The 18090-nt window shown below is 41.5% G+C and overlaps 1 protein-coding gene across 4 annotated transcripts in view; it reads right to left on the reverse strand.

The window, feature by feature from the left end:
- Window positions 1-18090, reverse strand: part of sbf2 (SET binding factor 2) — a 144946-nt gene that overhangs the window by 91868 nt on the left and 34988 nt on the right. For all 4 annotated transcript variants that reach the window (XM_084065708.1, XM_084065707.1, XM_084065706.1 and 1 more), the window contains exon 3: window positions 975-1112. In XM_084065708.1, coding sequence (XP_083921834.1) covers window positions 975-1112 — 138 coding nt within the window. The remainder of the gene's footprint in view (window positions 1-974; window positions 1113-18090) is intronic.

An 18090-nucleotide genomic window follows, 5' to 3' on the forward strand; every position in this document is an offset into this window, starting at 1 on the left:
TTTGCACAGCAATTGTCCCCTGAGGCCATTAGTAAACATTGGTAAACATTGGTAAACATTGTTGAACATTGAAACAATGACTTTGGTCTTCGGCATGCTCATCGCAGAGACCAGACAAAATCGTTTTGTCAGTGTCAATGATTACATTTTCAACAAATGTATGCGAGTTTTGAGAGTTTTGTCAACGTTTGCCCCAATTGCCTGGTTGTGATCAAAATATAAGTCCATCAAATAGTTGTGCTAAAGGGGATGAGATGTCGATGTCAATAGATCAGCGTTTGCTTTAGCCTCGAGTTCTGGAATACATCAGACAAAGGACAGACATTCCTAATGGTAAAAACATGTCCCACAGAACACGACAACAACAATACAATTAGATAGATGAGATGGAAACAAAAGAGGAAATAAGAAGGTTGCTCAATCAAAGTACCCCCACTGGTTCCATGAGCGTGCACGCATGATCAAAGGCACATGCACGAATGGCATTTTGGAAGAGATGATGTGGAATGGATGAGATGCCTATTATAAGAGTCATTTTACTGCTGGTCTACAACAAGATTACCTGGCCTCTCTATTCTTTAGTGTTACTGTCTCATTATTTGTTTTGCGATTAGGGCTAACTTTACCTAACCTCAAAACAAATAATGAGTGGTTGAGGTTAACCTTAGATTTGTTTATTTTTTTAATACAGTATGCACTTTTTTTATTTTTTTTACCTCACTTTTTTAAACTTACCGTACCTATAAAATATATATTACAGATTTGACTTTTATCCTTTTGCATTTCTGAGCCATTATAAATAATGCAACTAAACTGCTGGCATTACGTTATGATAAAAGCTGAAGGCCACATTGAGGAAAAATACGATTTTCCAGTTAGATCAGATCTAGATTCATAATGAATGAAAACGTTAGCGATATATTCAGCCCATCCTGGTGCCTGCATGCAAGTACCGGTATGTATGACAACCTTACCTGTAGATTGACCTCAGCCTCAAAGAACGTGAGACAGGAGCAGTAGTGTCTGTCTGAATCAATATCTGTCAGCACCACGGTGAAGAAAGTGGGTGTCTTCCTCTCTCTGGATAGCCTCCAACCTCCAGGTTGGCAGAACTGCAATGACATAACATCCCATGAGAAGAAGTAGAAAGGAGTTCCTCATGGAACTGAGCAAAACTCTTATTGATAAACAGACACAACACAACACAACTAAATAACATTAACGTATAGACAGAGCGATATAAAAAGCTGCAAGATGAGCCATGGTCAGTCTCACTAGCGAAATAAGACCAAATGCACTTCTCACACAAATGATAAAATATACCAGTTGGCACCAGGTGGTCCTTGACATGTACCCACTGATAGTCAGGATTATGTGTAATCCTAAACCAGTGGTTCTCAAACTTTTTCACGTCAAGGACCCCCAAATTGATATATATTTGGCCGCGGACCCCCGCAACCAAATATATACACATTTTTATATATAAAAAAAAAAAGAAAGAAATAGCCACAGTAACACATTTTGCTGGGGCCCCCCTGGAACCCCTCCAAGGACCCCTGGGGGTCCCCGGACCCCACTTTGACAACCACTGCCCTAAACTACTGGTTGAGCCACCAGACTCCAGTCAAGAACTCAAGGGGGCATCAAGAACTCGGAACCCAGGTAACCTCTGTAAACTACTGAATTACTGATGTATGGAGCAGACAGGATATCCTGTGTCAGTGTTTTGGTAAAACTACAGCATCTGCTCATCAGCACAGGAAATGGCCCAGTATATCATGGAAGGTCATCAGCCAAGGTTCCAAGCCACACTACCTAAACTAATTAAGGTGTCTGCTTGTAAAGGGGAACGTCTGGAGCCGTCAGAGGGTATAATGAATGACTTAATGAAAAGTGCCCTTGTTTATTAGCAAAATACAGGTTCATAAGATAGATTACAAACACAGGCAGTTACAGTATGTTCACGGTATCAATTTTAACATTCCATATTAATTCACAGAGAGCTAAATGAGATTGGACGGGGGAAAAGCCAATTATGATTTCGAGAGAGAGTGAGAAAATGAGAGTGACAGAGGAGAGAAATGGAGAGCAACAGTGGAAAGCATTAGAGTCGAAGAGAGAATTCAGTTTGTATTCTAGACTTTGCAGTGTTTTTGCTGGAGGCTGAATTGCCCTGGCTCTAAAAGTGTTGACTGGTCCTCAGGTATTACACTGGGGATACTGGACAGATGAATGGAGAGGAGAGATGGGGAAACAGAAAACGATGAACGCGATAGATGGATGGATGGAGAAGCTGAAGTATAAGGTAGAGCAATTAATAAAACAAAAGAGAGGATTTTATTTTGAATCAAATGATAGCAAAGACTGTTGTGCTGCCTGTGTGAGAGAGGCAACAAGAGAGAGAGACAAGGTGTGGGGGGGGGGGGGGGGGGGGGTAGATCAACCTGGAGATCTGAGCCAGGATGCCACCATCTTCAACAGATACAATAGATTACAGGAAATGTGTTAAACATGCATTGTGATGAGGCGAGGGGGAGGACATGCATGCTCGGCAAGGACCCAGACAGGACTCAAGGACGGGTGCAGATAACTGTGATCCCGTCTCGAAATATTCCAACTATGTCATTCATCATTGTTGCTAAACACATAAACAGCTTTGGGAGCGCATACCTACGAAGATGACTGGTGGCGGTGTATTGATGTACTGTGTGTGTGTGTGTGTGTGTGTGTGTGTGTGTGTGTGTGTGTGTGTGTGTGTGTGTGTGTGTGTGTGTGTGTGTGTGTGTGTGTGACTGTGAGAGAGAGAGGGAGAGAGTGCAGTGAGTGGACTGTGATGATAAGCAGTGCGCAAGTTGGGGAGGCACCTTGGGAGGGCCCAGCCTTATCTAAATCTAAATTAAATTAATAGCAGATTTTCACTGAAGACTTTATCTTCACACTAGCCTGTCTGTCTGCATAGAGCCCATTAGGGGCTAGACATCAAAGATGCTTCACTGAGCCGTGTCTATTTTTCATGGCGTCCGGGTGGCGTAAGGGTAAAGTTCTTGCCCACAACCGTGGTCAGAGTCAGTGGGTTCGATTCCTCCGTGTTGCCCCGAGGGCTCCAATGAACACAACCGCCCGTGTTCGAGGGTGGGATGCCAGTAGAGGAGTGCAATCTCTGTCACTGACTGCACTAGCAACTCCTACAAGTTGGTTAGGGTGCCTATTCAGCAGGGAGTGGAACTGGGAGGGAAAGCACATTCCTCCACACACGTTACGCCCTCCTGGTGAAACTCCTCATTGTCAGGTGAAAAGAAATGGCTGGCGACTTCATGTATATTGGAGGAGGGGTTTATGTGAAGTTTTCTTCAACACCCTCCCCTAACAAACAAGTAGGAGGGTGCAGCAGGGATTATATACATGGGGGGAATTGCCAAATACTAAATTGTGGAGAAAAATAAAACAACACGATGAATAAGAATCAAGTTATTGGAGCACTATTTTATCACATACCTCTATCTATCTCTAATCAATACCATGAATGCATCCAACATTTAAGCAGAGATCCAACATATAGAGATCCAACAATATTGTACAGTAGCAGTGTTAATATGTGCACTGTTTGTAAGTTATTACCCAGGCTGCATGTTTGAAAGGTTCAAGATCGTACACTGTGTTCCATTTCTCTGTAGGTTAATCTAAAGTAGGTCATTTCCATATTATGGCTATTGAATTTAACAATGCACAAGTGCAATACCCTGGATCCAGTCACCATGCATCGCAACTATGCCAAATATTGTGTTGTTAAGTGCTTAAGTGATTAAAAAGCTTATTGGAAATGTTTCCCATTTGAAATACAAGCAATACAGACTACTACAGTACAAGAAATACAGTGGGCTGAGGACAGAAGAGGAGGGGTGAACAGATATAAATACCACCGAGAAAAAAGACTGAGGTCTAGCATCAGGAAGTGGATAAATAACAAACATGGGACAAAAACAACCACATCGAACCAGAGCCAAAGGGCCAGTCAGCCTGTCAAACAGAGTTTACTGCACGTGGAAAACTGCACTCTATCAAAGTTTTAAAAACATTTCAGGGCAATTCTCCTGTCAGGCACGTGCGACTCCTGCTGTGCTACAACCTGTGCCAGACAATAATGAATGATTGAGGGCTCAGTGCAGGGAATCTGGGCTGGAGTCCAGGTAGGAGCCCATACCAACTGAAAGTACTGTAACTGTATTAGCTCTACGGTACCAGGGGAAGGCAGTGGCTCAGGAGGTAGAGTGGCTAGGTGTAAACCGGAAGGTTTCCGGTTCAAGCTCCTCCTTGGCTTCACGCCTAAGTGTCCTTGAGCAAGACACTGACTGAACACCCAATGAGCAGGTTGGTGCCTTGCATGACTGCCTCTTCCGTCTGTGCCTTGGATAAAAATGCTGACCAGTTACCAGGGAGAAGAAGTCCACTGCAGTGCAACAGGTGCAGAGCTTTTTACACTTTAGACATAAAACACCCCCCCCCCCCACACACACACACACACACATGCTTGTGAGCTGATAGGTATACGTGCACTTGCCCACACACACAGACAGTGACACACGCACACACACTCGCATGCAGCTGAGTCACTGGTCTCAGATTACTGACCAGTCAAGTGACAAAGGAACTTTGATACACATGGGTTGTTCTGATATGTCTGAGAGCTCCTCTTACACCGTGTTGCTGCAACCAAAGCCCACCACATCATATGCACCCGTACAGCATGGTTCACCCCTGCCTAACCTCACCATTCACCCACTCAGCCAGTGATACAGGATCTGCAGGCTGACCTGCTAAGAATCAAAGCATCTGTGTAGCAACCACCACTTCATAAAAAGCCAGAAGCCAATGGGCACAGGCCTGTGTGGGATCAGGTCAAGGTTGTATCAGGGACGGTAGATGAAACAGAGACGTGACAACTTTCATTTCCTGTATCTGTGTCACGTGGATGCGGGCCCCCTGCTGCAAAATGTCTGTTTTGCTTGTAGATGGATAGATTCTTTTTTTAATGTTTGAACATTGTTTTATTATCTTTTTACAATGATGACATGCCAAAAAGGTGCCAGGTTTAAAGTGGTTAAACTGGCACAATAATCTTATGAATTGAATTTAAATTAAAATGTATATTTTTTGATATTTTTTCCCCCCATTTCCTCTCCTTTCCAATTGGCGCCCCTGGCGGACCCAACTTTGAAAACCTGTGCTGTCCTGAGTGTATTTATTCCAATAGGAGAAGAGAACATGAGCACAGATTGAATGACCAATTTTTCCACCTCATACTCACAGAAGGTATTGGATCCATTCTTCACAAGCCACATAGCTTTATAACATTTTGACACTTTCAGAGAGATTTCATGAGAATTTTAACTTTGTTTGAGACCTGTCTCTCTGTGTCAGCAACACGCTCTCGTGAGATCTGACAACACACATCACAGGATGTTCGCGAGATGTGACAACAAACAATGTTCATGTGGGGTGACTGCGGCCACTTTGGAGACTTGATGATTCATGTCATTGGCAAGGCTTAGAACCTTTGGTTGTACAGTATCTGCGCACTGTGAGGAAGATTATTGGAGTTCAGTAGACAAACTGATACACACCCTGCACAAGCGGAGCAGATGGGGGCGGTGCTCTGACCCTTCGGCCACTGAACTAAGGGAGGCAGAAAGAGAAGGAGAAAGCCGGAGAAAGATGCACCGAGAAGTTTGCACTTAATTATTTAACCACTTACAACTTGGCATCCCTATTTTGGGCCAAAAATTCAAAACATTCCAAAAATGCCATAATTGTCTACATTTTCAAAAATAACAAAGATAGTGCAATCACCCTAACAGGCCACGTTTTTTAAAGTCTTTAAAGTCCTCTAACGACAAATTCTTTCAATATTCTTAATCCGCCGAAAGAAGAACTTATATTATCATAATTTGGTGTAAATTAGCAGTTATAACGTTCAAATGACAGCGAAAAGGGAAAAAAAGGCATCACTGCATTCACATGCGTCTCCAGCTGTAAAACACAGAGCCCTTAACCAACTCCTCCCATCTCAACAAAAGTGATTTAAGAGCTTAACTGATAAAAGTCCCGAAAAGGGACAAACTGATCGGAAAACATCCCAACTGGAATGTACGGCGTTCTTTTGCATGGGATCGGATCAATAAGGGGTTCTCCGAGTTTCTGTTTCTGTTTATTTCAAAGCAGAAAATTCCTGGAAACTTTAACAGAAAACTAGCAGATGATCCGAGTTAAATTAAGCGTTCTAACAAAGTGAGAGTGGAAGTGAAAGCATCAAAACATCATCAAAACTTCATCTTAAGGAGGAGCTTCCCGTACCAGATGAAAATAACATCTGCAAAGTGCAAACATCTACTCATCCAGATACCGTAGTGTTTGTGAACTGCAGGCAAAGGCTGTAAAGTAAAGTGATTGGCCATACAGTGTGGTCAGTATAAATACAGCACCAGATGTGTATTACACTACACTGCTGTTATGGTTTGACCTATCACTGTTTCAGGAGGAGAGGCTTGTCAGGAAGAAGAGACAATGAAGGAAAGGGGAGATTGAGGTGTCAGGGGATGGCAAGGAACTAACGTGGGGGGAAGGGTCACTTACTTCCGTGCTGCCTGGACCGCCCTCCAGCTTTATCATGTCTGGAAGATGACTAGTGACCACAACATCAAGGGAGGCTCCTCTAGCTTCATGGGTCAGGGCCACAAAAAGATGCAGGCTAGGAACTCTTAACTTGTACACAGACTGATACGCTATTCATATCAAGCCAAGGAGGAAGTCAGGAAAACAGGAGGTGCAGAGTGACAAACACAAGCACGCTTGTGTGCGCGAGCCACACACACACACACACACACACACACACACACACACACACACACACACACACACACACACACACACACACACACACACACACACACACACACACACACACACACACACACACACACACACCATCTTCAGGGTTATCATGACACGAACAAGAAAACAAACCAGCATGGAAGTGGCCCGACAATACTCATCCGTTACTCTTGTTGTGTAAGGTGCAGTGAGCAAGGACCAGCCACACTGAGATAAATTTCCCTAGTTTTGCATAACAATACGTCTAAATAGCTAAAAGTGGGAGAATCTGTAGATTTAAAAAAAATACTTTAGGGTGGTCCTTCATATTGGTATGGTATCAGGATTGGTGTCAAAAGGAGTGGGCGTAAGTTTGTTAGCAGAGGTTCTCCCCGCTGTTCTAGGAACTACAGTACATTGAATTCAGATTTCTCCAGACGTAGGTAGGCGGAGATCTCGGCTTGTCTACCTACGCAAGACTAAGGTTCCCTGTCTTCAGTTCATCTCCATCGCACAGCATCGTACTGTATAGAGGTGGGATCTGACCCCCTGACTCCTGTTCCTCGACTCCGCTTCCCTGCTGTCACCAGCATTATCAGTTTTCTTAACTGATCCCTTATGCAATGCAAGGCACATATGGTTCATTTTAGAGACTGATATTTTTAGCTACTCATGGAGGACTGCCATAATTCAACAGATAAACTAGTCAGACAGGGCAGTCACCCAGTCAAAAAAATATATTGTTGTGTAAAATAATATAGAAAATGTAAAGCCCCATGTGTGAAAGAAAGAAATATAAAACCAGGGAAGGACTGTTGCGAAGTACATTTTGTTCAGGCAAACATACAGTAAAGTGTCATTCACTTAAAGCCAAACAGAGTCCAGGGTGAATCTCCGACAGACTCTGTCTGCCCAGCTCCCCACATTCACACAGTCTCCTGGGAAGATTTCTTCACTCGGGGGTGAATACTTGGTTTTATTTTAAAACACAAGATAAATTAACAACATACGGCCAGTTCGCCACATCCAACATATTGCAATGTGAAATGCATGAAAACACAAAATGAAAAGGAGCCTTCAGAGATTTCGACATTCCTTCTCTTAAATCAATCAACTGTCAAATTCATTTTGGTTCAATTCTGCTAACCCATCCTTTCTACTCTAACTCGGCCTGAACGTATCACATGACCTTGAGTGTCCTCACGGGGGTCCCACGTCCCAACCATTCGTTTGGGATGCTGGATACTGGACTTTTTATGATTTGGTTTTGTCAAATAAATAGTTTAACAAACACAAAGACAGGCAAGAATAATACAGTGGATTAAAGTTCACAAGTATGGGAAGAATACTCTTGAGTGTAGAAATTCCCTTTACACATTAAGGGTTTTCCTGACACTACTCAATACCAGATCTAAGGGGTGAGATTCCTATCAATATGAGTTGCACATGTCCATGATGTAAGCTGAAGAATACAAATGCTTCTAATTCTTTCTCAGAAAGAGCGAGGGGTGCTGGCTTTGGGGTGGGGGGTTGAACTTCTTCTTGCAGCCGTACATGTATCTTGTTTATCACAGCCAAACTGAATGGTACATGACCAATTTTAAACCACATCCAAGTTGCAAATCCCCTAATCCCTTAGTCTGAAAGTATGACAATTCATCAAGGGTCTTCCATTAAACAGACGATCAGAAATTGACTGTGGACAGTCTGACATTATTAAAATCTCACCTTTCTATGTATTATAACTAAGAAAACAGACAGGGAGATGCCAGAAAGGGATGGTAATCTAATAGAGCTTTGGCACCCTTGGAAGACCAATCTAAGTGAAGTTGCCAGTTATCACAAACATTTTGAGGGAATCTTCGGCAGAATTTATATTACGGGACTGAATACTTACCGGTACTCCCTATTTATACCAATTTGTTTGACATAAACATTTATGAAACCGGGGATTAGCTATATCTCGATCCAAAGCAGTGATGTCAAGAAGTACAGAACAATAATTTACCACAATAATCTACCAAGTAGACTAATCAAATCAAAGCAAGCAAAGTCGGTTGGTCAATTGGACCATACTATATTTATTCCAATATTATAAAAACACACAAACTCTAGCTTAATGTGAGATATATATTGAATGGGTATAACTAGAATAAACAAGTTTTGAGCAGCCATAAGCTGCTGATAATAAACATACAATTCATCTTTAACTTCATCCAGTAAAACATTCAACTACTTTGTGTTTTTTACCCTGCTTTTCCCTACCCCTCCTGTAGGTTCAAGTGGTTGTTGTATATCACTCACATGCCGGCCATCTTGCTCTTATGTCATCATTGGGGAGTCGAGTATGACATAAGATTGTCATCAGTTTCCCAATAGCCCATATTCGCATGGTGGCCATTATGCTCTTATTTTCCTCAGGTTAGTGCTTTTTTCTACATTTATCAACTTTATCTTTATACAGTTTGATGATAAGTGCTGGTTCTTTCAACACATATTCTCATGCTTCATGTGCATTGTTGATTTGACAAAATAAAAGGTCACAGAGCATAAAGTACTTAAGTCACTCGCATGCTTTCAAAATATCCTGTCACGTGAACAAGAGCATAGAACAGGTATCACAGCATGATCCGTTTCCAATTTGTTAGTAACCTCAACTTCATAGAGATGTACATCAGAGATAGAGATAGAGTATCAGTGTCCTTATACAGGTTACAGTCTGGTTTCTTTAACACATCATAATCAAGAGTGGGAGAATAGAGCACGCAGGTGTTTCTAACTTCATCTGTAAATCAAAAGCAAACAAAAGACACCTCTAAGCACGTGGAAGCATAGCTTGTGATGAATGGGTGAGCGGAGGATAAACAGCTTTGTCCTGGGCTTGCAGATGAGTACAATGGCTGTCCTACGTCACTCCACTGAGCCCTGGCCTTTACAGTGCAGCGAGAATGGTTGATAATGACCTGGCCCTGGGACAGGTGCTTCCTCCAGAGCCAGAAGCACAGGTCCAGTAATAGTTTTCCTAGTTACTGACCATCAGGCACCACCCCTCAGCCTCTTTCCAGCCTGCCCACCTCCAACCACAAGCCCTTCTGTTTCTCACCTGACAAAACACAGAGGGGCCTCTTGTTTTACATGAGTTGTTGACAGAGTACAGTGGCCCTTACGAAGCCCCTCAGAGGAGAAATGATGTGAAGTCAAAGCATGCTCTGTGTGAGTGCAGAGCACTTGTACAGTATGTACAGTATGTACCGGTGCAAACACAAATGAATGTACTTACGAACATATGTTTTTAAAGTGGTGCTTTCCACACTCCAAACACAATGGCTGTATATTGCCCCAGGGTTACTGGACTTTGGGTCTTACAGCCAAGTGTCCTGTGTGCCTGAAGCACACAGGACCATGCAGGTCATCGACCCAGGCAGAAGAAGAAGACAAATCTTCCAGACACAGGCCCAGAGCCAATTCATTTTCCACTTCCACAAGACTAGCTGACACTCTAATAACGAATCCGTTTAAAATAAGAGCCGAATAGGGCGGCAGAGAATCAGGAAGTAAGTAGTAGGTCAGAGTGGTTTACTGACGGAGCGGAACCAGAAGGTTCACGGTTCAATCCCTGACTTCTCCTGGCTTAGTGTTGAAGTGCCTTGAGTAAGACACAGAACCCTGTGCTTCCCAGGCTCTGTTCAATAGTTGCCCACTGCTCTTCCTAATATTTAGGATGGGTTAAATATAGAGCAGAAGTTTTTTTTATAAATATTTTATCAATTTGGCATTACAGCACTGCCTTTCTATCATGTCAATGACTGGGAATGGGATTTGCGGTGTTTGACAACAGTTTTTTTCTTTTTTTAATCTCTGAACTTGCCTACAATTCCTTTAATAGTTTTTTTTAGCTACAGTGAAAGCACAAAAGAGAAGGTGTGTTGTGACATTTTGCAGCAAATAGTGTTTTTGAAAATGGCACACTTTTCATAACAAGGGGATATTTTTAATGTGTACTCAGGCTTTTGTTTCACCACAGACAGTTTTTAAGTCGCTTGATTCAGTATTTAGATATTTGATATTCATTTAATCAGACACGCCCCCTTCCTATACAAACCCATTGTAACTTCGAACAACATTTTAACCATGTTAAACTCAAAACACACGTCCTTGGTCCTGGTGAATGATATTATTTTTTATAATACATTAAAAAAATAATAATAATGAAAACAATTATTTAAAAAAAACGGCCCCCTTGCGTATTAGAAGGCCAATATCAGTCACCAGAACCAGGGACCCGGCAATTTCAATGAGTCAATGAGTAACATGGTTAAAATGGAGTTTGAAGTTCAATGAGTTTATATAGGAAGGGGGCGTGTCAAGCAACTTAAAAACTGTCTGGGGTGCTCACAAAAGCCAGAGTAGACGTTAAAATGACCCAAATATGTTTATGACCCAGATATGTTTGAAAGTGAAATATCCCTTTAAATATTTCAAGGTAGTCATAAGTCCTCACCCAGTCACCTCCAGGACAGACAGAGGTGTAAGACACCATGATTTATGAAGAGACAGTGTCAAAGAGATCAGACTAAAGACATTCCAAATACATGCGCTATGACGGCATCATTTAGTACAGGAAAGAATCTAAGGTATGTCACCACCAGCTACTGGTCCCACTCCCAGTGTGAGCACAGCACATGCACCTTTCCACCCATAGATGCTAACAGTGATACTGCTGGGATGGGACTCTTGCAGAAGCCAGCAAGAGAGAGGAGCCCATGTGTGGATGGGCCGCTAGTTGTTTAACCCATTCAATCCAGAAACGCATCTGTGTCATTTTAGATTTCTTTGGCTATTCAAAAATAGCAGATCTACAAGCTCATAACACGGCACCGAGTGCCGTGCTATGAGCTTGTAGATCTGCTATTTTTGAAAAATCCTGAAATTTTGTGCAAATCTTTGAATTTATATTTTTTAAAGCGAACATTGTAACTCAAATCTTTGCTTCTGGGGGTCCCTGAAACAAAATATCTTACAAATGTTTGCTTTAAATGTATATTATATATATTCAAAGACTTGCACAAATTTCACGATTTTCCCAAAAATAGCAGATCTACAAGCTTATAGCGCGGCACTCTGTCCCTGTATATCTGCAATTTTTCAATAGCCAAAGAAATCTAAAATGACACAGATGTGGTCCCGGTCTTAAAAGGGTTAAAAAAGGGGCAGGAATCAGGGGGCCAAAGCACCACCCTGCTCTGCTTCTAGCTGTTGGCTCTGGTCCACTTCTGGATGCTTTTTTCCTGCAACAGGCTTGTCAAAGAGACGCTCGTCCTTTTGTTTTGTTCGGACTTTCCTTTGAGCTGGGATGAAGAGTTTGCAAATCACCTTCCGTGTTAACTCTTACACAGACACACCAGGAAATAACTACAGCCCAGCCAATGCCAGGCTTTTGGGTCCAATGCCAATCCCGATTTTGTAGACTCCCAGATGTGATGAGGGAGTAGGACAAAGCATCATTACTGTACAAAGAAATGAAGATACTGTCATAACAAATGTATTGGCTCAACAAGGGAGGAGGATTAACAACAGGCTACTAAGACTATATGCTTCCGCTACAAAGAATTTTCTTCCACTTCCACAAAAATGAAAGCACAAGGCACCATATCATCCTGTGTATTCCCGTTTCCTGGTGAGCTCATGTGCTTTTCAGCATGGCTGCCTGCCTGAAAACTACGGCTCTGTTTCCTGGTGTGTTTAGTTTAACTGGAAAACAGAGCATTGATTACTCATGTGTGGATCTTCCTGACAAACATGTGCTCCTATTCTCCCCGTCTGGGACAGCATCCTGATGGAATGCACTGTTTAGTTGTTCTCTCATAGTTTTACAAACATTGTATGAACGACGTGCAGCACAACATGTCAACTCCTGGTTACTCCAGTCACTGTACCAAGTGGCACAATCAGAAAACATTTGTTCCTCAACCTGTGGTTTGGCAAGGACACCAAAACCTCATTAATCAAGGCCACTGCATCTAGATGTGCTAGCATAATACAACACATCTACAGAAGCTTTGTCATCAACTGCTGATGCAAACCTGCAAGGAGAACAAAGGCCAGATGGAAACAACACAGATAATTATTCTCCTACTTCACCTACGGTAAATGAACTATACTAGGGTACAAATAAAGTACAGTACAGTACATATAAATACTGTCTCCTAACAGTAAGGGCTGTTAACATTCCCGTTAAGATATGTTCCTCCTCTTGCGGCAGTCTACTACCCACCAGGCACCAAACCGTTTACACATTTTTGGCATAACTCCAGCATCCTTCCCGGAAGTACAAGCCAACGTTCCTCATTACGACAGGGATTTGTGGAACGTGGCAGTTCAACAAGTCAAAGTTCTAGACAAGAGAAATGACACAAATGATTACAGTCTGGTCAAACCCGGTCAAATTCCTTTGGGGTCTCAGTGGGGGCCCACAGGGCAAAATTAATAAAGCTACATGTATAGCCTATATTTTAGCCTGTAATAGAATTACATGCAGTTTGCTTTTTAGGGAAACTTACAGTATATTCAAGTTCATGTGGCCTATTAATGGTAATTAATACCATCTATAAAATGTTCCACCTGTGCAATTAAAACACTGCTGGCATAAACACTACCAGCTTCTCTTTAAAGGAGTAGTTCACCCAAAAAATGACTTGTTTTCTATCATTTACACACCCCATGAAGCATTGAATTCAAGGCGATCGTTTTTGACGCATTCCTGAGCCAATAATTTGATGACCTTAGCTGTCTCTGTAGCGAGCATCATGAACCCGTGCAGGGGTGTACGGTGTACGCGTCTCAGAAAATAACAGGCACGAGCGTGCACAGGCGTGCACGTGTGCAGTAGCTCCTTATGTGTAAGCTCAGTTATTATCCTGCACCACATCAGGCGATAGGAAGCAATCAACGCCTCCCAGGCGATGGGAGGCGAATTTCATTGGACAAAGTTCAGATTTTGTGCGTGCAAGTGGGAAAAATACTGGATACTGGAAATACTGTAATCAAAGTTTAAAGGAAAATATGAAAGTTGAAAGCTAGCCGGCTAAATATCCCAATCCATGAGTTATATTAGTGCAAAGTTAGGAGACAGTTGCAGTATACTGGTGTGACATGAGGAGGCGAACTGATAAATAAACGACAAGTTACACATTTTTTTAAAGATAATAAATGAGCATTTCCAGGCTATAATTCTAAAAACATGCACTAGCAAATATAGATACAGATACACTTCTTTGGTAACAGGTGCTAGTTTTCTTGTATACATACTGTTGGATAGGTTCACCATTAAAACTACAATTCATAATTCAGATTGGAGTTCTTCAGGCCACCATAATTATGTCAAGCATTTTTTGAGATGCTATTGAGATGAACAAGTTGCCAAGTTAGTCTACTAATTGTTATTGACTTGTTGATAGCTGTTATCAATCATATCTTTAGTTAATACAACAGTAATAGAGCTGCGAGATGACTTCAAATCAATATTACGATTATTTCAAACTTCCCTCGATTACGATTAATGAATGATTATTAAATGAAAAGAAAAATACTTAAAGGAAAAGCGATGAGACGCGTTGTGAGTTTGTAGATCTGCCATTTTCCCTAATTTTATATGGTACCATTGTACAATAATGGTTAAGTGGTTTTACAAAATCAATTTTGTAAATTATACAAAATCTATTTCGACTGTCAAATTCATTGATATATGAGAAAAAGACAACAAACGTTATGGAAAAAAAAAAGAGTAGGTAATAAGTCGGTTATTGGTTCTAAATATCGGTTTTGATATATTTTCGGTTAATTGCCCAGCCCTGTACAGTACTGTTGTTATTCAGTGTAATGCTCCAACCTCACAAGACAAATTCCTTGGATGTGTAAAAACACAGTACCTGCTGGCAATATAAAATTATTCTGATAGAATACAAAGCAACCTATGCATAGAGACACAGATATAGCCTGTTGCCTGTGGTGACAGGACACAGCTCAAAATAAAACCTACAAATTAAAGTGACAAAAGGTATCTGGCTATTGCTTTAGGAGAGTGGTTTTATGTGCCTGCTTCACATCACAACCCATAATTAGGCTAGTACTGTGGCCTAATTGGGCAGTTGAGACGAGGCAGCCTCGTTCAAATAAAACCTCTTTCAATGTTTCAAGTAAGGCTGCAATGCCCCACTGCGTTCCATGTCCCACGCACCTGAATCAAATTATTCAAAAGCAAAAACAAAGTGTCTGTTTCATTAGCCAAAAAAATCTTAACTGTAAACTTTTGTGTTTCGTGTAAATATTATACATTTTAACATGTTGTGTGGGTAAACAGACAAGCAACAAGTTAATCCTGTTTCACCATCTGATCCATCTGCTGCCAGAACCTCAGTCCAAAGTGTTCTGTTTAGAAGATTACTATTGCATTCATAGACATACAAAAACAACCTAATGTTAAGGCTACTTTCATTTCATAGTACTAACAAACAAAAATGCTGAACAGTGCATGCAGTACTATATTCCTATCCAGACAAAAAACCTAATGCTAAACTGAGTGATTTTCCACATTTCACAATGGGTGTGCGTTCAGCTGTGAAGGGATGTAGAGCACCACCAAATGCTGAAACGCGGACTAAAGAATTTGTTGATGGCCGTGCCCCCTGACCAAATATGAGACCCAACACATCCTCCTTATCGCTCTGGAAAATATTGAACAACTGGGAGACAAACATGACTATACTCTCCATGCTTGCAGATTGACTACTGTCCAACTTCTCTCTTTTTTCTAAATTTTTATCCCACGATTTTGTAACCCCTATTTTTTCACCCTGGTGCCAATGCCTAAGCGTGTAATCCTGGGCACTACCTTCCCTCTGCCAACCTAGGGAGGCCAGGGCCGAGCTCATGCCTCCTTCAATGCATGAGAGCCATCTGACCTTCTTATCACCTGACAGCGGAGAGTTTCCCTGGTAGGACGTAGCGCGTGGAAGGAACACGTTATTCCAACCAGTTCCCTTCCCCTCCATCAGGCGCCCCGGCTGGCCAGGGGGAGGCAGTATAGTGACCAGGATTACTGCATGTTTTTTGTGAGGGTACCTACCCTAGGAGACACGGGGAGAACATGCAAACTCCACACAGAAAGGCCCTTTCGCCAACCCCACCTAGGGTGTGGGCAGTGATGACGCGGAGGAGAGAACACGCCCCCAGCGCCCACAGCGTCCCCTGCGGGATTCGAACCCAGGACCTTCTAGCTGTGAGGCGACAGCGCTACCGACTGCACCACCGTGCCCCCTCCAACTTCTCTCAAACAGCTGCAACAGAGCCCTTAGAAAAATTATATATTTTACATTAACTTTTAACCAACAGTTTTTTTGTAGTACTATCGTAACCTGTAAGTACTATTATGGAAAACAGACACTATTTATTATAGTACGGTATGACATTGATTCAGAAATCTGCAATACATTACAGCACTACAGGAAAACGTTACAATCTTGCATAGAAAAACAAGTACTATGCTACATTTAAAAACATAGAAGATATAATTAAATGTGACTAATTACTGTTGCGATGCAATGAGCTTAAAGATCAGCAATGTTAGATAACCTTTTAAATGTTTTGCCTATAATGACATGCCCAAACGCCAGGTTTAAAGTTGCGAGGTTAAATATCGAGACACATCTGCTGCATAATTGCCGATGCAGACGTCATTAAAAACAAAATCAAATAATGATATCAGTCTACCTCTAATAAACAGGCAAAAAAGCAACAGTAAAAACAGATAAGCGCTTGGAGGGGAGAATTTCTGTAACACACTTGGTCAGGATGTCAGACTTCGGTCTAGACAAGCTCAGTTCTGGCAGGTCATGCCCACACAGGGCCCATACAGAAGTGCATTAACTACGTGCAGCAACGGAACAAACTGCAGCCAACTTACAGGAATATGTACCCCTTGTTGTTTAATTACATTGCTTTTTGCACCACTCATGCTCAGTTTCACTAATACTATGCCAGGTTACGACAGATAATCCAGAGTAATTGGATGACAAATAAGTAGCCTAATGCTGAAATGACTGTGGTCAGCAGAATTCTGCTGACCACAGTCAGAGGAGTCACACTGCCTGTCGGTCTGTCGGTCAGAATGAAATATATCAACAGCAAGTAGAGCAACAAGGTGCTCAAATGAGTAAAATGTTTTGAAACAAAGCATATAATAATGTATAGTGCTCTTGAAACTATGGCAATAAAGATATATCTGAACAAGAAGCGTAGGCACTCAAAAGTTCCAGTGACCTATGCTTGTTGAGAATGTTGCAGTGTTTGGTGGGCCAGGCAAGACCAGGACAGGATTGCTATTGTGTACTGCTGCAGCATCTCGCCCACAGCCACATATAGTCAGTGTCAGGAACAGAGAAAACTCATTTCAAAGTAGGGTTGCCACTTTTGACTATTTTCTTAGCGATTATTCAATCAATCACTTTTCCCGATTAATCACATAATCGAGAAGAACATTTTTATGACCTTATTTTTTTATATCAACAAATTGACACCATTTAAAAAATATATTTTCCATTTTTATAATTAAATAAATCAATTAGTCTGATTGACCGGTGTCTTTTATACAAAAATACTATACAAAAATGTACTTAAAGAAAAAACACAGAAAATGGTTCAATTAACTGTTACAGCTCTAATTCAAAGCTGCAATTCCTGCTGTTTTAGGTTAAATAACTGCAAACTAATTCTCAGCAAGTCAAGGTCCTGACTCCTGTCAGAATTCCCATAGCATAACGTCAACGTCAAGCTATGAGAACCATGAAAGAAATGTTGGAAGGGGGGACAAGGTCAGACAGTTACAAGCAGTGATGGAAGAAGTACTCACATTTTTTACTTAAGTAAAAGTATCAAAACCCTATAGTAGAAATCGCCTGTTACAAGTACAAGTTCGGTATTCAAAATTTACTTGAGTAAAACTACAAAAGTATCGGAATCAAAATGTACTTAGAGTAAAGTACCAAAAGTAAAAATTACTCATTATGCAGAAGGTCCCATTTCACAAGTTTTCATATGTATAAAAAGATCCTTTGAAAATAGGCGATCTACAAGCTCACAACGTGTCACTTTGCGACACGCTGTGAGCTTGTAGATCGGCTATTTTCTAATTGCCAAAGTAGGTCTGAAGTGGTGTTGTAATAATAA

The sequence above is a fragment of the Gymnoscopelus microlampas genome (genome assembly GCF_963454915.1).
Source record: "Gymnoscopelus microlampas genome assembly, chromosome: 1".
NCBI lineage: Eukaryota > Metazoa > Chordata > Actinopteri > Myctophiformes > Myctophidae > Gymnoscopelus > Gymnoscopelus microlampas.